Source organism: Lutjanus erythropterus, chromosome 16 (assembly GCF_056507025.1).
Source record: "Lutjanus erythropterus isolate fLutEry1 chromosome 16, fLutEry1.hap2, whole genome shotgun sequence".
NCBI classification, from domain to species: Eukaryota; Metazoa; Chordata; class Actinopteri; order Lutjaniformes; family Lutjanidae; genus Lutjanus; species Lutjanus erythropterus.
In genome coordinates, this window is record NC_139332.1 from 28,848,016 (window position 1) to 28,870,262 (window position 22,247).

The 22,247-nt window shown below is 40.2% G+C and overlaps 1 protein-coding gene across 1 annotated transcript in view; it reads right to left on the minus strand.

The window, feature by feature from the left end:
* Nucleotides 1-1,717: 1,717 nt before the first annotated feature.
* Nucleotides 1,718-22,247, minus strand: part of dennd3a (DENN/MADD domain containing 3a) — a 31,253-nt gene continuing 10,723 nt past the window's right edge. Inside the window, exons 11-30 of the mRNA XM_084739297.1 lie at nt 21,273-21,388; nt 20,857-21,012; nt 19,930-20,026; nt 19,668-19,771; nt 18,163-18,368; nt 17,931-18,090; nt 16,248-16,404; nt 15,337-15,559; nt 13,700-13,779; nt 12,579-12,758; nt 12,169-12,339; nt 11,012-11,141; nt 10,055-10,162; nt 7,798-7,895; nt 5,301-5,455; nt 4,444-4,510; nt 4,141-4,213; nt 3,932-4,050; nt 2,993-3,130; nt 1,718-2,904 (exon numbers count right to left, since the gene is read on the minus strand). Of these exons, the coding sequence (XP_084595423.1) occupies nt 2,710-2,904; nt 2,993-3,130; nt 3,932-4,050; nt 4,141-4,213; nt 4,444-4,510; nt 5,301-5,455; nt 7,798-7,895; nt 10,055-10,162; nt 11,012-11,141; nt 12,169-12,339; nt 12,579-12,758; nt 13,700-13,779; nt 15,337-15,559; nt 16,248-16,404; nt 17,931-18,090; nt 18,163-18,368; nt 19,668-19,771; nt 19,930-20,026; nt 20,857-21,012; nt 21,273-21,388 (2,733 nt within the window). The 3' untranslated portion in view covers nt 1,718-2,709. The remainder of the gene's footprint in view (nt 2,905-2,992; nt 3,131-3,931; nt 4,051-4,140; nt 4,214-4,443; nt 4,511-5,300; nt 5,456-7,797; nt 7,896-10,054; nt 10,163-11,011; nt 11,142-12,168; nt 12,340-12,578; nt 12,759-13,699; nt 13,780-15,336; nt 15,560-16,247; nt 16,405-17,930; nt 18,091-18,162; nt 18,369-19,667; nt 19,772-19,929; nt 20,027-20,856; nt 21,013-21,272; nt 21,389-22,247) is intronic.

Sequence of the window (22,247 nt, forward strand, 5' to 3'; positions counted from 1 at the left end):
ATCTGGTTAACGGTCTGATACAATTTCATATGAAGTCATATAAAAACTCAGAGAAAACAAAATATATAAAACAAAACAGAAAATACATAAATGTTTGTGTGGATTGTTACAGTTTAGTTTACAAGAGGAACATATCTTATGTTCACCAGTTATTTACAGTGTATACATACATTAATAAAAGATAAGCTGAACCTTTGAATGAAACAAAATTATCGCACTTTTTGTTAAACAGGAAAAAAAACCTTTGCGTGTGTACTTATTAACTCTGGTTGCGAAAGTTGTGAAAGAAAGAAAAAGTGAATATAAATAAACTTCAGTCTGTCCTGTTGCACGTAGTTGATAAAAATTGCACTGTAATAACAACGAGTTAGAAATTCTTACAGAATGCACAGGACACAAATGTCTGCAGAGTATAAATAACTTTTAACATATAAGATGCAACTTTTCACTTAAAATGATTTTTAAAAAAAACTACATTTTTAATATGCATAAAGCATTTTATAGCCAGAAATCTTGACTAGATCCTTCACATCTTCTCTCAGTCCACATTTTAAAACATTTTGTGTTTGCTTGTTAAAATCAACTGCCCGGTTACACAGATTAAACTAAATTTATAGGAATATAAATATAGAAAAATGTAGCAACTTTGTTTAACAGTGAGGTAAGTATTTGGTAAAGGAGCCCAGCAAGTGTGAAACATTGTGGACATATGTTGTGTGTTTTTATCAGACTGCTATGGAAGCCCAGTGAGAAAAACAATTCGAGGTCTGATCTTAAATTGTTTTCCCTTCTGTGTTTATGACTTTAACTTAGAATATGCAGGATTTGTCAGCTGCTGTTTGTAAACGCACCAGAAAGACGGCTGATTGTTGAGTCTCATTCCAGGTCATTAAATACTGACATTCTGGGTTGGTAAAATGTCCCAAAAATGAATGAAAGGCTGGAAATAAAGGTCTCTGCAGATCTAGACACCACCACACACTTCTAGTGGGTCATCACTGATGATTAAGAAGGATTATTTCTATTAGTCTATGCATCATTTTATAGGAAAATCCTGCTTTGAAAAGGGCTCTACCTATCTTCTGTCATTTTTCCCACCGAGCACTGATGTTGTGTAACTAGCACATGTACTTGATCCTGGCATCTGTGCACCCGCGGGTGTGTGTTATGTGTTTGTGTTGAGTGTTTTCTTTGATGATTTAACGATTAGAGAGGCTGCAGTCTTTGACTTGGTGATGTTTCCATGTGCACCGTCATGTCAAAGCAGTCACGCTACTGGTCCTGTGCATGTTAATGCGCACAGAGAGAGAGACGGTTCAGCCTATTTCACCTGCAACCCTTCTGCTATTCACAATCATAAAGTTAATTTTTATGACCCAGCCCTCCCAACCTGCAGGTTAACCGCAGAGTCTGCATCACCTCCAGTTTGTCATTTCAGCCTCTTTGCTCGCTTCTCCAACTTGCTGCAATGTGCCACAAGCAGGTGCACCTGGCTGGTAAAGAGAGTGGAAGATGACACTCCCTGTTTCATTCATGTTACATCCACAACCTATGATGACTAAACACATAAATATATTAAACACCTTTGTGCATTGTGCCTTACTTAGATTCTAGCTGTTTAAATAGCCAAGTAGAATTGGACATGCCCTGTTTGCATGTGTGCCGTGCACTGTCGACCATGCACTATAGATCATCTAAAAACTAAGTTTAAAGACTACATGGATGCTTTAGTTCTCTTTAAAACATGCAGTAGTAGTGTACTTAAGCTACTTTTGGCTGAACAACAACAAAAAATACTTTTAACAAAAAAAAAAACACCATCCAAAACTCCTCTTTTAGCCATCTTCACATATGAAAAGAGGCAACTTAGAAAATTGTTCCTGGCATTTTTTTTTTTCACCTGTTCTTAAGTCATAAAACTATTTAGATCAGACTTTTTTTTTCAGATTTGGCTCTCAGGGCTTCCATAGCGTCCAGTTGTTGCAGGACTGAACCTTTTTTCTCTTGAGATGCACTGAGTATCACGAGTCCAGCTCCTAACTTTGTCTCATATTTCATCGTATTTCCCATCACTCTCCTCTGTACATTATCCATTAAAGCACAACGTCTATGAAAAATAAACTGTTTTCAGGGATTTTCCCACAGCGATGGTGAAACCTCCGATCACAGGAGCTTGTTTTCAGGGTAGTTTGACTCCTTTGAGCCGTAGAAACTCAGCTGGAGAAGAGGCTCACTCACACGGTGTTCCCACATAATACTAGTGTGATCAAACTCAATATAAAACAGGCTGCAGCACTAAATAAAGTATGACAATACTGAAAAATAAACCCTCAGTAAAGTGAAGCACTTTGGAATAAAAAACATGTCCAGCGGAACTTTTTTCAGTCTTCATTTGTCCTTCATATTCCCGATAAATAACGTGTTAGTACTATTATTATCATTTCTAACTGCAGGTCACCACTTCATAGCAGGCGGGAGAAGCTGCTCAGTTGGTGTCATTTTGAGTAAACGTGTTGCTTCACTTGACGGTCATGTGATTCCATCGCGTCTCTGAGATGCAAAAGGCAAGTCGAGTTTTCAAAAACACCGTTCTCCGCTCATATTCCCACAGATTCTCAGCACGGGGTCCCTTATTAGTTCACAGTGTGATGGCGTTAAGAGCTCCAGCTTCTCAACCAAAGTTTGTCCATTTCCAGACGGTCGACCGCTCTACTCCACCTTCCAGATGGCGACCTTGCCATCGTGTTTGCCGGCTCCACTGAGGACGTAGCGATCCTCAGCAGAACAGAGCGCCGTCACCTTGTCGTTGTGGCCGTGAAGCTCCTTCAGGATCTGGTAGTGTTCAGTGTCCAAGATATAAATCTTCCCTTTGGTAGAACTGCGACCGACACCGCCAACCCACACCTGGAGGGAAACAGGAGGTCAGTGCCAGGATTATAATGCATTATAAAGGGTTTTATGTGTTTTATGTGTATTAAAACTGTATATTAACCTGGTTTTTAACTTTGATCATGCAGTAACATCCGGTGCAGTCCTGTAGAGCCACGCGGTGGAACGGTTTGCTTGTGTCCTTGATGTGCCAAATGCACACCTCTCCTGAGTCCACACAGATGCTCCACATCTCCTCCATCTGAAACAAACAAACAAACACAGCGTGGAAAAGGAGTCACACTCAAATACAACAAAACACGCCAAGATACCAGAGAGATACAGTCAAACTCTGTGTGTTTGCCTGTGCACATAGGTGCCTGAGCAATGGAGCAAACAGAGTAAGAAAGTGTTTTGGTGAGAATTCTTAATTTTTGAAACTGTTCGTCTCTCATTCCCACCGTCTTCTCCCACTAAAATAGCACAGCTGACCAATGGAGGCTGGTTGAGTTGAGGTGACAAAATCAGTATAATAATGTGTGTATTGATTACTGTTAGTGGCTAACATGGGCGCCAACTTGAGTAGAACACGGGGGGCAAAGTCAGTCCAGGGCACTTTTTGCCACAGCCAGCTGCTGAAGGTAAATCCATCAGATGCTGCACTGTTTCACGCAGATGTGTTTTTGGATAAAGTATTTTTTTGACCTCTTTTATAGGAAAAAGTTATTAAGTTCTTGGTTTATATTGCTTTGCATTTTTTGGCTAAATTAAAACCATATTTTTTTTCAGCAAACTTTTGTTCTCTTCATTGCCTCACTGCTTGGTGCCTGACAATCACACAAACAATGAAAAACTGGTATTTTTACTGCTTTACTGGTGATGACTGAAGGCTCTATATTGCAAGAAATTGCACTATGAAGTGTTAATGAAAATTTTCCTGCCATATCAATCTCACACCCCCATTTTTAATATAGCTTGGCACCTGTATGCGTGTGTGTGTGTGTGTGTGTGTGTGTGTGTGTGTGTGTGTGTGTGTGTGTGTGTGTGTGTGTGTGTGTGGTACCTCAGGTAACAGCAGCACACAGCTGAATGTAGCAACAGTTCCTCTTTGTTGTTCTGGCAGATTCAGACGATGTTTCACTGAACCGTTCCTCCACACCTCCAGTATACTGTCCCTGGAGCCTGGACATACAGACAGAGACTGTGAGATTATTTCATTTCCATCATTAAGTTCCTTATTTTGATGCTCCAGCGATGAGATGTGAAACTTACAGCACCAAAGCGTCCCGTTACAGCTGGAGACCGACTGCAGACGGTCGCAGGAGAGGCGGAAGTGCCTCTTCACCTGAGCGGATAGGCACAACAAAGAATCAATATCATGAAAAATTTATCTGAAAATTTTGGTATGAAACAGGAAAATAACTGGGAAAAGGGAGGAGCAGTCAGTAGAAGTGTGACCATCTGAATGATCAAATGGCTGGACTGAGGCCAGTAATGAACCGTCTGTTAAAATAGAAAACCAATAACTGTTTTTGAACCTTCTCCAGTCAAACAAACTGTTTGTTGGAAACTGACCTGTAGTGTTGAGACGTCCCACGCCATGACGGTTCCCTCTGCGCTGCAGGAGTACGCCACCTTCTGGCTGAAGAACAAAGTACAAATCTAGTGAGATTTAATTTTTTCCCTCAGGAGCTGCAGCTCCACTGACAGAGAAACTCATCTCTGTTAAAATCAATTTAAAACAGAGCCTGACCAGTTTTGGGCCTGTCACAGATATATCGGTATGTTTACTCATATGCATGGTATAAACACTTTTTTTACAGAGCATATAATGCATAAAGTGATCCTTTCTTCTATTTATTTTATCTTTAATTATTCTTTATTTTCTCAAGGTTCCTTTCTACAGCTGGTTGGCATATGCATATGTTAATTATTTAACGTGTTAAATAATATGTACATAATATTCTTAATTGTCTCAGCCTCCTGTGTACTTCTGCATACTTGTATCAGTACAGAACTGGTGCACAATCCACAAAGAAGAGGTCTATTTTCATTACAGCTGAAAAATTCACTATATCGACCGTTACACTGGTAATCTGAGTAGGTAGTGGTCTCAAAAATCCCACAGCAGTCGGCTATTATTCAAAACTGCATTTAAAATTGTATAAAATCAAAAACACCATCAGTATAAGTTGCTTTCATGGGATCAAAGCCAAAACATTTCCACTGAGCGCATTAGTTTCTCTATTAGGACTCCTAAGAGTTTATTATGGCCATTTAAAATTTACAACCTATATTCACTGTAGAAATATACAGAAGAGAAAGAGAGTATGTTTATAGAGTTGAAGTGGTTTGTTCTTTACTCCTGTGTCATTAATTGTGTGTGTGTGTGTGTGTGTGTGTGTGTGTGTGTGTGTGTGTGTGTGTGTTACCTATATTTGTCAGTGTCAAGTGCCAGTCCGGTGACCTCCGCCCTGTGTTCAGTCAGCTGTCTGTTGCAGACCATCGCCACCATGCTGATGATGTAGATAACAGAGTCCTCAGAGCCCATCCAGACCTGGTCCTTATCAACTCCCAGCATGCAGTTCTGCAAACAGAGACACAGAAAATCAAATTAAAGCTTTTACGACTAATTATACAGAGAGGCTGCTGAGAGGAGGCAACGTAAGGGACAGTAGTTTTCTTTAGAACAAGGTAAGTGATTAATAAATCACTATTTATTTGCAGAAGGCCTCATGCAGTTGGGTTTCTCTTTGCAGGTTAACAAAAAAGTGGAGCTGAAAAAACTAGTAGAATAATTAATCCGATGATTTGTCTTCTGTGACAGTGAATTAATTACTTTTGGATCTTGGACAAAATTGAACACTAGTCACCCAGTTTTTTTTTTATACAAGCAAAGAACTCAAAGCATTGCAACTTAGGACAACACACACGTCGATGTCCTTGTCTGTTCTTAAGGTGCAGTGTGATAGACTCTTAGCCACTGTTCTTTTCTCTTGTTTCTAACATTTTATGGTCCAAAAAATTCACAGATTAAACAAGAAAATAAACGACAGATTGATTAAGACTGAAAATAATCGTTTGTCCTTATGTAAACTGGGTACACCTACAGTAGATTCTTTCATACACATGTAAATGTAGCAGGTATGTATAAGAATAAGTAGATCTGAGTTTGCATAATGTGACAGGTCTGACTTTCGTTAGGAGCGCCAGCCAACTTGTTTTCCTTTGTTTTTTTTTGCTTTGCAACTTGTGTGGTTTACTTGTATGGTTTATGATCATTTGTCTTAAAACTACTTTTTGTTCCTTCAGGTAAGTCCCACCTGGGTTTTTTTATGTGACAGATTTACATCCTTTGTGTGATTTGCTTTAAAGTTGAAGAAAAGAAACTGCAAGTGAAACTAAACAAAAACCTCGATCTCAATAGAAAAGACAAGTCAAAAATCTACACCCTGCAGAGTGAAGAATGTCCACAAGTCACAGTTCTACAAAAACAGCCCAAACACAAAATTTCAGAATGAATGTATTTCGAAAACAAAAGCTTCATCTATTCACAGATACTCCCCCAAATCCCAATCCAAAGTACCAATCAAAAACCAAAAACAAAAAACAAAACCCTCAAAAATCCACTCTGGGTTTTCTTTTCAACTCAGATCACCACAAAGAAAAAACTATTCAGTTCAGTGCAGTTTTTATATAAAGTTAATTCAGTTCAGTTAAAACAAACAACTTAAGTTAAAATAAAAATAGTTAAACTTCTATCAACAGTAAGCATTATTTTGTGCAGTACCTAAGATCTCCACTAGGTGGAGACACTGTATAATAATAAACTTCAGCACTTCACTACAACATACTGTCCTCTCAACAGCAGTGCAAATAATAACAATCATCACATGATATCTAATAATTCAATACTATACTGTATTTTTACAGATGCAAACTTAAACAACATAGAACTGTGTAAACAAATCATCATCAAATCATCTGTCATGCTTCATGTAAACACTGCAGAGCACCGTCCAGGTGTTTCATACATGACCTGGGAGTGAACGGTGTGCAAATATTATGGTTAGGTCCAGAGAAAACACACTCTCTCTGTGTGCGTTCGTGTGTCTCTCACACACTGGTTAACATATTTCATGTGACTGTGACCTGCATGCTTGGAGTAGAGGTCAGTGATTAGCACAGTCCTGAGTGGTGCCTTAAAATTTTGCGGTCGTCTTTAACCTCATTTAGCACGGACATTAAGACACAGCTGACAACTTTCACTTGTTCAGAGTCAAACAGAAAATGTTTTGGTCTTTAGGGGAGGAAATTAAAACTATTCAAAAACACACTGTACACTCCCCAAAACATGTGCTTACACGTCTGAAGATAATACTGACACTGTTTGAAGAGAAGCAGCAACAGGAAAATAAATAAACGTGGGGAAAACAGTTTTATCTGTATCTGATGTCAGAGGTATGTGGGTGCCGTTTATCTGCTGATTCGGTCCAGCGATGTGAAAAAAAAAAAACACGTCAAACATCCAGCCAAGTGGTTTTTAGTACTGACTGAAGAACTAAGGAGGAGCCGTGGCTCTGAGAAACTCTGGTTACTTCTACAATCCAATCAACCACTTGGAGAAATTTTTGTTGGATTCTGTTTTGTCACTCAGAAATCAAAATGAAGCAGGAGCCAGGAGTCTTTTTGGAGATGGTGAGGATCAGGATTAGGGATGTTAATCACTATGACTGTCAAGAATTTAACCAGTTAAAAATGAATAAATTGATAATGTGTCAAGGGTTATTTCATGGTCTGGTCTGGTCTGCCTTGTTAAGGGTGACTTGTGAACACACCCCAAATCTTCTTTGTGTGTCCCGCCTCCTTGTGTTTTGGTTTGCGGTTAAACTAGCGTGTTAGTGTGTTTGCAGTGTGTGTCTTCTTTACCAGTCTTGCATTTCCAACATGACAGGTGTGTGTGAGGGACCAGCTGGAGGCATCAAACACCATCACCTTCCCCCCGCCCACAGACACCCACAGCTGACCTGAAACAGACACACACACACACACGCAGTATTTATCAGTTATTTCTCAATACCTTATCACAAACTTGTGGCTTACAGCTGCCAGTGTTTACTCTCCATGGAGGCCAAGAAAAACCGTGAATATCAACCAAGAGTTTGAGTGGAAACACTATTTTTTCTGCTGCCAGTCTTCACCTAACGGTCAGATTTCCTCCAACGTACTCACTGCTATTTAAAAACGCAGCTGGCGGGAAAAAAACGAAAGTAACATCCTGTCTTTCATAGAAGGAGAGACGGAGAGGGACAGTGGGACGTAGAGGGGAAGGAGAGAGCAGGGTGTGTGGGGGGGGGGAGCTGAGTGTAAAGGAATAGAGAGAATAGAGAGTGGAGAGGAGGGGAGAGAGAGGTAGGAGTGAACTGGACATATGCCAGGAATTCAATTCAGTGACCTATATACAAACCAGAGTCAGAAAGAGGCAGGCAGGGAGGATCTGAATGGGCAGATTTGTTCTTTTCACTGACTGCCATAGAAGAAGTGAACAGTGTGTGAATATGTGGGCATCACTGAGTATGAGTGTGTTAGTGCTGGGGGTCAGTCTGCCACCAGCCGGGCATCTAAGTGGCCCCAGATGGTTGGTGCAGAGAAGGCCGCGGTGGCTTTATAGTTCTTTTTAAGCTCAGTCTTCCTGCCACGTAACGCGCCAGTCTGTCTGCCCCTGTAATAAACTCAATGGACTGTATACAAAAGGCCAAACAACAGTAAACAGAAATGTGTTTTAAGGTCAAAAGTGATGACGGGAATTTCCTGATGGGTGACAGACTAAAATAAAAAACACATAAAGAGTCTGAGTAAAGTTTTGGGCCGCCACGAGCTGCCAGAGCAGCTTCAGTTTGGGTGATCAGACATCCTGAAAACTGCAGGACAGTCCGGGATTTTGAGCAGTTGTCCTGTATCCAAAATCCTGTCCTCTATTAAATTACTTATGTAAGTTAGAATTCCTGTTTTAAGTTGCTTAAAAATGTCCAGTTCGTTTTTTGTAAAATATTAAGAGTATATCTGATGTCTTTTCACTTGTCTATTGCACTGACGAGACTCATAAAATATCAGAGTGCAGCCTCTGTGATGAGAAAATATCTAAAACTGTGTTTGTGAGTTCCTGCCTCTCCTAGGACTTTAAAATAACTGTACCACAACAGTCCTGTGAACAGCCTGGACACTGTGCTTCATATTATCTTTAAAACCTCTGAAACTGATATTTATATCAATAAATTATCAGGGTTTTATTCTAAAATGTATTATTCTATACATTTTAATCTTAAACTTCAGTGCTCCTTGGTGTGAGTTTTTGCAGATTCTGCTCCCTCATTTGATGCGTTTATGACGTGCGGGAGAGCGTTGTCTTAACATATTGTCATTCCAAATTCCCACAGAGGTGTTCAAAATCTGGTGTAACATATTCTTTCATCTTCATTCTCATTACACTGTTCAGTTACAGGGCGCCATGGAGGCCGATGGGTCGACCATTAAAAGCAATGTCTCCAGGTTTGTGTCTGACCAGGGGCCATTTTATTGCATGTCACCTCGTTAACTGTTGGCTATAAATTCAGACAGAAAATGGCCAAGAAAATATTTTAAAGAGGTTGAAACTTCTGATTTCAAGTTCTTTATCCAAAATCCAAGCAAACCATGAAAACATGATATTAAAATTTAACTGTTTTTAAGGATTTCTAGAACCCTTAAGAACCCTGTGTATATTTAAGACAATTCAGTCTTGAGGAGAAGCTTCCCTCTGCACACATTTGTGTATTTCTGGTTGACTTCTCTCTATAGTTTTACTCTAAAGGAAACCGCAGGAGGAAGTGCTAACTAAATATGCAGATTTATGACTTTATGTCCGTCTTTTGTATGTTGGTGGGACACAGAGAGAGTGTGAGACAGAGAGACAGCAGTGATGACAAAGCAAAGGTCGCGTGAGCGTCTGTGTGCATATTTGTCAACCAGAGTTGATGTCAGTGACCATGTGTTGTGTCACAATTGAAACTCTGGATTGTGAAACTGCTAAGAGAGAGAGAGAGAGGAACCTGACACTTGTCATCACACTGATAATATCAACACTGTAGGAACTGCTTGGCTACAGGTCTCACTTGGGAACAATGTGTGTGTGTGTGTGTGTTTGTACCTGGTGTGTATAGAAGAACATCTACAGCCTGAGGTGCAGTAAGTTCCAGCGAGGGGTTAATTTTGTGCTTCAGCGTCTCTGCAGTTGTCTTGGGAACCATCATCGGCACTAGAGACACACAAACCGCTGTTAGAGGGAGGTAGCTAACCTCAAACAGGTGTAGAGTGCATAAACACACGCTGAAAAACCCCAAACGGCAATAAAATTCTACACACATCCTCTGATGAGTCACTGTACATTAAAAAACACTTAAAGTTTCTAAATCAACTTAACTGAGAGTCTTCAGTATGCAAACTGGAACGGAAACAAAGTCATTACAGGGATATTTAAGGGATTTTTTTCAAGTGTGGTTGTGTGACGTACTTATCCACAGTCAACTGGAAACCACTGTTATATAAGCCAATTATCTCTCTCTCCAATGACCAGACTCCAGTGACAAAATCAATAATTGTATCTTGCAGAATACGAGCTGCTGTTGTGTTACTGTGTGACTTTGGTGTTTTAAACCAACATACAAAACAACAGGTTGAGGCAGCGGTAGACCAGCATCTCGTGTTCTGCAAGATAAAATTACAGACTTTTTTGTTAAAGGAGTTTGGTTAAGTGTTGAAAATATTGTAAATATAGTGTACATATAAATATATATATATTTAAAGTGGGCTTTATTTGCTTAGCTTCCGAGCTGGTGCTCTTCTCTGCTTCTCCAAACTGGGGGGCGGGGTGACTTCCATCTACTGTAGATAATACACTGACAATGGATAAGTACTTCATACAGCCCCACTTTAAATAATCCGAACTATCCCTTTAAACTCCACGACCCACATTAATTGTGTTTTTTTGAACCGCAATCAAACTGAATTCATAATGCTTTCCATGTTGACAAAAATGGATGAGTTTAATAGTGCAAGCAGCAAATCTACGACAATATTTATCATCATCATCATCATCTTCGTCTACCTTCCATCTTGATGCGGTCAAAGTGAGCCAGCTTTGAAGCAGCGTAGATGGCCTTACTGCTCTGAAGGCTGCCCACAACTGCGTCCATTAACAAGGCGTTGGTCAGAGCCTGCTGCATGTACTGGGGGTCCTGGAAACAAACATCCATTTACAATTACATTTAAAAAAAATAGAGAGAATGAGTGCTTCACAAAAAAAAGCTTAATAAAGGGGATTATGAAAAGAAGAACTATCGAAAGAATATGAATTGTCAACTATTATGATAATTAGTTGTCTCAGTCATTTTTCAAGTGAGGATTTGCTGCTTTTATTTGTCATTTTATGACAGTAAACTTAAGAGTCTTTAGGTTTTGGACTGTTGGTTGGACAACAGAAGCAATATGAAGACGTCACTCTGGTCTCTGGGAAACTGACATGATATAGACGAAATAATTTATCGATTAATTGTGAAAATAATCAGCAGATTAATTGATAATGATTGTTAGTCGAACCCCTGTCTAGATGCATTACAGATTATAGTCAGATATAAGGCTTCTGTGATCAAAAGTTTGAAAATATAAGAAAAAAACATTAAAAAAAAGTTAAAGCCAGTCTAGAAAATTAGATTTTAGGTTGTGAGTAGTGGTGCAGATTCAATTATAAATATCAATAGGCTTTGACGAGAGAATACGTCATTATTTTAAGGTCTTACAAACAGAAGGAGACAAGCTGGATTCACTTTCATAATATACTGGAGTGCAGGAGATGTAGAGGAGAGAAATGAGAATAACAGTGAGAGAGAAAGGAGACGGGGGAGAGACAGAGATGTTACAGTTACATCATCTGGTTTCACAAAGGAAACCCTCTGTCTTTGTTCAAGGGTCTGTATTTATGTTCATGAACGCCTCATGGAATTTCAACCACACCTACAAAGGTCACTGAAGCCAACAACGACTAGCACACACACACACACACACACACACACACACACACACACACACACACACAGTAACTGATATCTAGATAAAGACAAGGTGTAAGTAATAAAAGCACATTATAATTTGAACTTGACTCACCAAATTATCTTTCCTTGTCATGCATTTATTCCTCTCTTTTCTCCCCCACATGTATACCCTCGCACCGTCACAGACACATGTACCCTTCAGTTACAGATTTACCTTGTGCTGGTCGGCCATGTTGCGGCCGGCCCACATCTCTTTGACCATCAGGTTCCACAGCTCAGTCTCCGTTTTCAAATTGGCCTCGAACGCCTCCTTTCGGCCCCGGACACGCAGCTTCAGGCTCGGGATTCGCAGGAGGAGGAAGGGAGCCGAGGACACTTTCACCTCCTGCAGAGAGAGACAGGATCTTTATCACTATGCAGGATCAACATCAACAAGGTTTGTAGTCCAGGGCAGTGCTTCATTAAAATAATGTTTTATGACACATTTCTCCTTTTTCCTTTATTTTTCTCATTATCTGTGTGTTGGATATTGCAGTTGGCCATATTCCCATTTCAATAATGTGTCCTGACGGCACACAAGTCACTCATCTCACAGGTTCTTTTAGTCCTCCCTTTTTGTCTCACCTCTAAATCTCGATACTGTGCCACCTCCACGTAGCCCGGTCGTCCGTCAGTCAGCAGGAAGAGCCGCCGCTGAGTCATGGCGATCTTCCCCACGCCGCGGCTCGTCTTAACAGAAGAGGACAGCTTGAAGACGCACTCGCTGGGCTCGATGTGCTCCAGCACAGACGCTGGCAAACACACCTGAAACCACATAAAAACACGAGTCAGCTGATTTCACTGACTCAAGCAGAATCCCTTCAACGAATACAGGTCTTTACTGGCCTCGATTCAGAGTATTGTCCAAGTGCGTCACAACCAAGTTCAGCTCAGTTACCACAGAGTTTCTGGGTTTAAGGGTGATAACAAAACTAAAACTAAAACTCACAAACTGCACATTTCTACAGCAACACAACTTGTGTAATACTTGTCAAAACTCTACAGAAATGTGAATTTAACGATATTATAAATCAAATCTTGTCCATGAAAAGTTTACTTGTATCACACTGATTCAGTTGGCAGTTAAGATCACAAAATCAGTTTATATTATTGATTAGTGAAACAGTTTCTTTGATTGACAGTTTAGTTTATTCATGGCTGACATACTGGAACATTGTTTGAGTGGCTACTCTCTCCATCGATCCTTACAAACATCCTTTCTTTCCAAAAAATATTTTCCAGACTTTCTCAGAGTTCCTACACATTTTTGCATGTTCTTCCGAACTAATTTGGTTGTGGACGTCTGTTTTTTGCACAGCTATAAGACACCTGGGGCAGAAGTTGTTTTGCAGACTCTCAGGTCATTCAGGTCCAAAATAAATATATTTAACATGTGATTTTATAAGCAAAGGTGTTTATCAGTCAGATTTGGTCAGACTCAGCTGTGGAGTAACATCATACTGCATCACAATCTTCCTCATTTATACATAAACTAATACAAGGTCTAAAGCTAACACTGCTTTCTCTTGTTGGTTGTATACGTCTAAACAGAGGTAAAATAAGCGTTTAATTTAAATTATGATCAGCTGACAAAGACAAAATGCTGATTTTCCATTGATATGTGACACTACCCCTCTGTGTGCTGTGAATGAGAATATAATTGTAATTCATGTCACATCTGACAAGCAAAACAAACGCACACACACCTCCTGTGCTTCGGCCTCGGTCTCCTTCCAGATGGTGTAGAAGACTCGAAACAAATCTGGACCGATCTGCTTCTGATGACCTGCAGCAAATAAACACAAACTTTAACAGTGAGGATAATTTGGAGGCGACGCTGACTTTAAAAACTATACATTTGACCTTAGCGTCACACTCCTTTTCTCTCGCACATACAAACATCTGGGAGCTGACCGGGCCAAAGTCTTTTTTTCTCATGCAATCTAATCTGCCTGCAGTCGGGGGTTGTCATTTGTACTGTATTACAACAATGACTACATACAAAGCCTGTGTGTGTGTGTGTGTGTGTGTGTGTGTGTGTGTGTGTGTGTGTGTGTGTGTGCTCCCTCACACCCAAACAACATCCCATACACACAGTCCTTTGTTAACAGCCACCGAGCAAGAGTTGAGTCTCAAAAGTCTTTCATTTTGGGGCTTTATGTAAAAAATGCAGCATTTTACTCAGTGTGTAGCAGCAGGCGTAGGTGTGGACTCGAGTCACATGGCTTGGATTTGAGTCAGACTCGAGTCATAAATTTGATGACGCTGGACTCGACAAAATCAAAAACGACTTGCAACTTGACTTAGACTTTAAGACCAGTGACTCATGACCTCACTTGGACATGAGCCTAAAGAAACACCCTTTAAAAATATTCCACCACAGTGGATTCTTTTTGGAGCTGATAAATTCCAGTTTTGATTAATTGAGCTCTTGCGTCCAACCCTTTGAACAGCGTGCATCTCTTTCAGAAGAGGAAAGGAAAACCTGATAATGCTCTTAACACCCAGCAGGACATGAATGCCTTTTTCCTATAACAGAGCATGGAGGGCAAGATAAGCTCTGACGTGTCTTCCTGAGGAAAGATTTTCAAGCACGTAATTTTTTTGCTAAAACCTCAGATTTTCAAAAATCCCGAGCTCTTATCTTAAATTAAAAACAAATTATTCACAGCTCTCCTGACTCCAACACGTCTTCCTCGCCTTCCTGTTTCTCTCAATCCGAGATAACAGGAATGTGGTCAGGTCGCTGCAGCTCTCACACTGCCTGACAAAACTTACTACAGGCTGCTTGTAATGCTTACTGTGGTGTTCAAGTCTGCTCAGAGAGAGAGAGACAGAGCACTCTCTAAAGTGTAAAGTAATTTAATGCCAGTGGTGAAAGAACTAAAGGGATTAATATCAAGTCATGTTGCTATTTTCACCACAGCTACAAGGCCAGTAAATGACCACTGAAGCCCTGGTTACACCTACAGCACCAAACAGCCCCGCCGGACAAACTCTCCTTCTTCAAGAAGGAGTGAGGTAATGATTAACCTGAGGAATAAATGTTTGCCAGGAAAAAGTAAAGAGGAGGGAGAGGAGGAGGGGTATAGTGGAATATTTTGTGTGAATGAGCGTGTGTGTGTGCTGAGATAGCTGAATGTAGTGGAGCTTGAGAAACTACAGGACAGGACAACTCTGCATTTACAGAATATAATATGGATTAAGGCCGCAATATTATCAGAATCACATCACGGCCAAGTAAACCTGCATTTTTTTTCAGTGAAAATTATGATGCAAAAATGACCATTCCCTCTAATCATAAATCATACTGTATGTATACACAGTGTACGACACTACTTACCTACAGTCAGAGCATCAAACAGTCTGTGTATGGTTCCTTGGTCTTTTACGATGCCGGACTCCTGAACACACTTCACAAACTCCTCCAGCTGCATGTATTTTTTCGGCAGCTGGAAGCGCTTCACGGCACCCTCCTCGTGGCCGTTGTTGTGGCGTGCGCGTTCCCGCTCCTCGTCCCTCTTGACCCGACTGATGAGCCGTTTCAGTTCTGGCCGTCTGTCCGCCTGCGGAGAGATTTTTGTCAGTTGTTATTACAGCGCTGATCAATATGGTTATTATGGTTTCTTCTTCGGTCACTGTGGGTCTAAACTCTGGAATCTTTTACCAGCTGGAATGTGATCTGCTACAACAGCATCATCTTAAAAAAACAGACTATAAACATGTCTTTTTTGCAAGCTTTTAGCTTTAAATTGTGTTTTTTATTTTTTTGGAATCAGTATTATTATTATAATTATGTATGTTTATATCTTTTTCTAAATGTTTATATATGCAATCCTTTATCTTTTAAGCTGCTTTAGATGTTTTTGTCATGTACGATGTATCTTTACTTTTATTTTAAAGCACAATGAGTAACACTCGTCATATGAAATGTGGCATATAAATAAAACTGACTTGACTTCTTTGCCAGATAGTTAATATGCTGTACACCTCAATAAAATACTGTAATTTCTTTAGATTTATATTTTAATTTAGACATCAATATTCCAACTTTTCACCCCAGTGTTCACCGTACACACCTCGATCAAATCAAAGTAAAACATTCAAAACAGCCAAGAACATAATCTGAATAAAACAAACAAAAACACAAATCAAAATGAACCTACACGTCCACAAATAAATGAATGCATTTAACTGAAGTGAATCTAGATAACAGTATTATAACTGCTGTCATTCATCATGGCCTGTACTGACCTGTAACCGTTCAACTTCTGGCAGACAGTCAACCAGTGATTTAACCATCTGAGACGGGAAAATATCTGAGTCAGTCTTATACAGACTCTGGAAGTCCTCCAGGGCATCCAGACGCCTGTTGGAGACGGTGTTTACCAAACCACGCAGGTAGTGATACCTAGAGACAGACAGATGAGCAGGATTGGGTCATTTAGTTTTCTAGAAGCCATTTTTTTTTTTACTTGAAATATACATACTCTCTGTGGAGTTTAATTTCTATTCAATTAAAGTCTTTGGCCTTTCAAAGAATCTAATTAATTTCAAAATTATTCACAAAGCCAAAACAATCACACATGACTCTATGAAAGTTTAAAATAAATATCACAACTCACAGGATGCAACCTATTTTTCTAGTTAAGTATTTTCTTAGAAAACTATGACTCAGCATGAAATCTGAGATTTCTGCTGTGCTGCAGTCGTAGCTTTGCACCTTAAACAGAAGTGAAAGCAAACAAGGGCACACTGCAAACAGCAAATCCTGCAAGACTATTTCTTACAGCATTTTCTTTACTTTATTTGAACACTTCTTATGAAAATTTTGTTTGGTGTTGGAGTCACTGCCTGCCGTTCACAGTTCAGGAAGACAACAGTCAACAGTCATAAACACTGATAAAGACTAGGGATGCGCACGATTAGTCAACTGGAGCAACATATGTGCACATTAAGCACAGACATGAACATTAGCCTGCTACCTAGCTGCTGCTCTGCTAACATTAGCTATGCTGTTTGTCAGGCTGGCAGCTAACATCAGCTTCGGTCTGAAAAGTTGAAGCATTTAGTGAGGTGTTGTTATGTTTTGTATGTAAATGTGTAATGTTTGTATTGCACAGCGCAAAGTAGGTGCATTTCAGCAGCATTTAAAGTACGATTCAGTGATTGTAGACTGTGGTTCACGGCTTCAAATGGCTCTTAATACACACTGTTTTTTTTGGACAGTACAAATTAACAAACTGCTCAATTTTAACAGATTTTTTTAAGGTTTTTTTCTTAATGTTAGACTAGTCGACTAGTCTAAATTAAATCGTTTAATCGACAGGGAAATAAGTCGCCAGGATCATCCCTAATAAAGACTCCTTCCTGTTTATTATAGGTATCATGACATGGTTATGACAGTGTAATGTAGTGTTAAAACATTAAGCTAAACAGTTTCTTTATGCCTGATAATGTCAAGTTGTCATAACAAGACATCATTGGCATAATGACTGTCACATTCTCAAGACATGACAAACAATGCCAACTTTACGTTAAAAATGACAACTGACCAAATGATACTTAATGACAACAGTCATAAACATTTATAAAGACTCCCTCGTGGTCATAACAGGTGTCATGACGTGGCTATGACATTGTAATGACAGCCTTTTGTACTAGAGTTGGGCAGATGTACAACGGGATCATCCATCCACTGAGCCCTCATCCATCATTATGTGACTTAAAAGCTTTATGTACGTATAAGACATTATTGGCTTCAGTGACAACATGACAACAGTCATAAACATTTATATACACTGCTTCATGTTCAAGATAGGTGTCATGACACGATTACGACTCTGTAATGACAGTCTTATGCACACCTCTTCAGATGCAGTGTTACCAAATGATCAAACCAGCTTTCTTGTTTTCATTGTCTCCTCCTCACAGTACCTGGCCAGCAGAGCAGACTCGTCAGGCGGTGTAGTGTTAATAGCCTTCCCCAGGGAGGCAACCATGTCAGAATAATAGTTCTGGACGTAATGATAGGCCAGCGGAGGGGGGAACTCTGGCAGGCGGAAAACTTTCACTGCTTTCTGAGCGGATTTCAACCCTGGAAGGTGACACAATAAATTAGAAACAGTTCAAAGTCTGATTTTAACGCCTTTGCTCCACCAGTACTGACCGATATCAGGAGTCATCTTCCTGAGGGAGGCTGGTCTGTGGGGGCTGATGGCCATCGTCATGTCACTGGCAGGTTGCTCCAGGTTCGGCAGGCTGGCTCCCAGCCTCTTGCTCAGCCTGTCGTCGGGGCTGGTGTAGCTCCTGTAGCCAGTCCTGGACAGGTCAGACATGAGAGGACGTCGAGGAGACTCTGTCAACGCACGATTCCTGGAGACAGTTGAGGAGGACACAGATGAGTTGAGGTTGAGTTGAGAGTAAGACATCAGTCACAGTAGTTTTAAGCAGGTTTAATTATTATCTTTGTCTATATTTATATCAATACGGACAATCTGATATGTATTTATGAGAGGCAGGCTGTACAATAAACACAGATGATTAATGTTTATAGCTGTGCGAACATCAACTATTCCAGGTGATGATAGGAGTTTCTTCCCTTTTGATAAGCACCGTATTATTTCCTTCTTTCTCCAACACCGTGAGCATTTCTCACTTTGAACAGATGGCAATGTATGAAAACTAGACGCAGTGTTCCTACACCTTTTCTAAAGACAAATTCAAGCACTTCTTAAGCATTTTCAAGCTTTTCCAGCACCATACACAGTGCTCAAATTAAGGATTTACCATCATCCTGGGGACAGTAAAAATAGCACCCGGGACAAACCAACACTCACTGATACAGCAGTCTCCCAGCAAACTGTCTTCAATTTATTTCTTTATCTAAAAAGCAAACTGTTCAGTCCTACAGATATTTATTAGAAAGTAATGTACTTACAATTTCAAGCAGTTTTAAACACTTTATCCAAAATCCAAAAGCACTCTTCTAACCTTGAAAACGCTAAAATAACATTCAAGTGCTTTCAGGGATTTCCAGCACCCATATGAACCCTGTAGATGAAAGCTTTGTTTTTCCTGGCTTTAGAACCAATTATTATTTTCATTACCCATTCATCTGTCAATCATTTTATCAGCTAATCAAGCGATTACTTGGTGCACAGAAGCTGATGTCTTTTCTTCTTATTTAAAAGGAAAACATATCATACAAGACAAAGAAAAGCCTCACATATGAGAAGCTTGAATCAACAAATGTTTGTCATATTTGCTTGAGAAATACCGATTAATTTTCCGCTGATCAACTAATTGTTTTTAGCTCCATCAGGTTTAACAAGTGTAACAACTCTTGGGCAGCTCTGGCATCTGTGGCAGGCTAAGGGCCAGATCATGCTCAGGAAATTATTAGTCCATGCGACATGTTGTTCAACCTAATCATAATTAAAAGTGTTTGTATTTTATAGCAACACTTGAAGGCGGGGTGAAAAGCCCACTGTGTGCCACTTGAATGTTCACACTAAAACCGACATAGATAGTTATGTAAACGGTGAAAAACTGGAGTTAGGGAAATAATTTTAAACCCAGGCTCTTTGTCGGACTAATTTTCCTTTTTTTTTTTTTCACTTGGCTTGCATTTTTATCCCCTCCCCTGGTTGTCCCTCAGTTATGACATCATACCTGTGACCATGGCTACGCGTGTTCTGCTCCATGCGGCTGAAGGAGTCCCATTTCCTGTTCAGCCTGTCTCGCAGGAACGAGTGGAAGATATGAGTGTCTAATACCTGAGGACGAGAACAACAGAGAGAAGTATGCAGCACCGATTATCAGAGTGTTGTGTTTGTGTGTGTGTGTGTGTGTGTGTGTGTGTGTGTGTGTGTGTGTGTGTGTGTGTGTGTGTGTATGTGTGTGTGTGTCCATGTATGTAAATATGTGAGCGTACCTTCTTGTAAAAGGACTGGTCTGCTGGCTCTCTGGTCCTCAGAAACTCCTCACTATTAAAAACTCTGTGTTCATGGTTTAGAAAGTCCTGGACGCCTCTGTCAAAGACAGCTGAAGTTAAATTATTTAATATATCCTAAAGGGATAGTTTGGATTTTTTTTAAGTGCAGTTGTATGAGGAGCTATTTGATAGTAGATGATGGTCAACACGCCCCCAGTCTGAAGAAGCAGCATGAGTACCGGTGCAGGAAGCTAAGCAATGTACTGCTGTGGACAGGAATCAGCAGCAAAACATATGTTAGCCGCTATCAATCTAAGTTGGAGTCCACACATTTCTCTGTTCAGCTGAGGTCTGAACAGAAGTGTGACATTCACTCGGTCACTGCAGTGAGTTAGAGGGATGCCCAAGACAAATTAACCAGAGAGAGAAAGACATGCCGACACGGAGGAGGCCAGCAGGGAACAGTTGAATACTAATTTGGCGTTGAATACCATGGCAATGGACAAAGCTTCAAAGCTTTGACTCATTTGATACAACCCTACTATATCTAAAATATTTCCCCCATTTCCTTACTGTCACAGCCTTTTCTGACAGGAGAACGCCATTATATAAGCCTTTCTTGAAAGCAACCAGGCTCCTTTGGCAAAAACTGTTCTTTTTGGGTCGGCCTTTTCTAAGTGGCTAAAATACAGTATGTTTTGTTGCTGATCCTGTCCACAGCAGTACATTTCATAGCTTCTCTGCTGGTGCTCTTGCTGCTTCTCAAAACTGGGGGCGTGTCAACCGTCATGTCTACTGTAGGTGATAAACTGACCATGAATAAGTACCTCATATGACCACTTTAGTTCCCAAAATCACACAGCTGTGAGCAGGACACACACACACACACACACACACACACACACACACACACACACACAGCCTTACCTGAAGATGTTGACCACTAGTTCCAGAGAGATGTTTTGTATCTGTGTGTTGAGACGTGTCTGCCACTCTCTGCGTTGACATCGCAGGGCGTTGGCATCGGTTCCCGCTCCGAGGTGACACAGCTCCAAGTCATAGTGCAGCTGCAGACACTCTGCCCTGCACACACAAACACCAAGAACCTCATTTAGTCATCGATTTAATTTAGTCACTGAAACTGAGTTCCCTTTGTAATTTGATTTAGTGGGCATTTAGGGGGTTACACTGAATTTTAGTTCTAAATTTGTTCTAGCTTTGACACAAGCTAAGACGTTACTGGTGGTTCTAGATGATTCAGATGTTTCATTTACTTTTACAGTGCTGTGTATGTGTGTGTGTGTGTGTGTGTGTGTGTGTGTGTGTGTGTGTGTGTGTGTCACCTTGACATAAAGCTCTCAGCTGCAGCCAGAGGGATAGCTGGTAGGTCGATGGTTTCAGACCATGACGACTGAATGATGCCATCATCAATGTTCACCAGGATTAGCTCCTCTGTCTCCTACACACACACATAAATACACACACACACACACACACACACACACACACAAGTATTGTAGGTACAATGGGTACAATTCATTGCAACACAGTCTGACTGTACCCTGCTCTGCGTGACTAACAGACAGCTACTGTTAAACATGTGAACTGAGCTTCTGTAAGATACTGAATAAAGATGACTGCAGTGGAGAATCAACTGTTATTGTTACTGTGTGTGAATCAGGACAACTACAATGACTTACACACATTCGCAATTTAAACAATACTTGTGACAAATGATGATCTGATGTTAACTGTAAGGCCAAGAGCCTCGTTCACTCTGGGAAATGGCCAAGACATTATAGGGCAAATCTGCAGCAATATTTGTTTATCTCCAGCATATAAATCTATCAGTGCCATCAAATAAACAACAAAAGCTTGATAGCACCTTTAATGGTAACTGCTGTAGTTTTTTTTTTTTAACCTGGACCATATTTTCCTATGTCCTTGTGTCTAAGTTACTAATGGGGACAACAATTTTTGAAATTGGTCCAACAAAACTGGACAAATGGAGTCTGGTGGCTTTGACCAGAGCAATAAAACGTCTACTTCTGATTAATTAAAATCGATCTTCCCCTTTAACAAAAAGGTCTATCTCTGTCAGGCTTGCTTCCATAATGTTATCAGACACACAGAATAATTTGAGCCTGTCAGTGGACATTACAAGCTGTATGATGTATTTAAATAAGAGAAAAAGTAGAAATAATGTGTGTTCTTAATTAGACACTTAATAGAGTTTATTAGAGGGTAATTATGGACACATTAAAAGTCTAATAAAGGTCTAATACTGTCTAATAAAGAACATATTTCTAGTTTTTGTT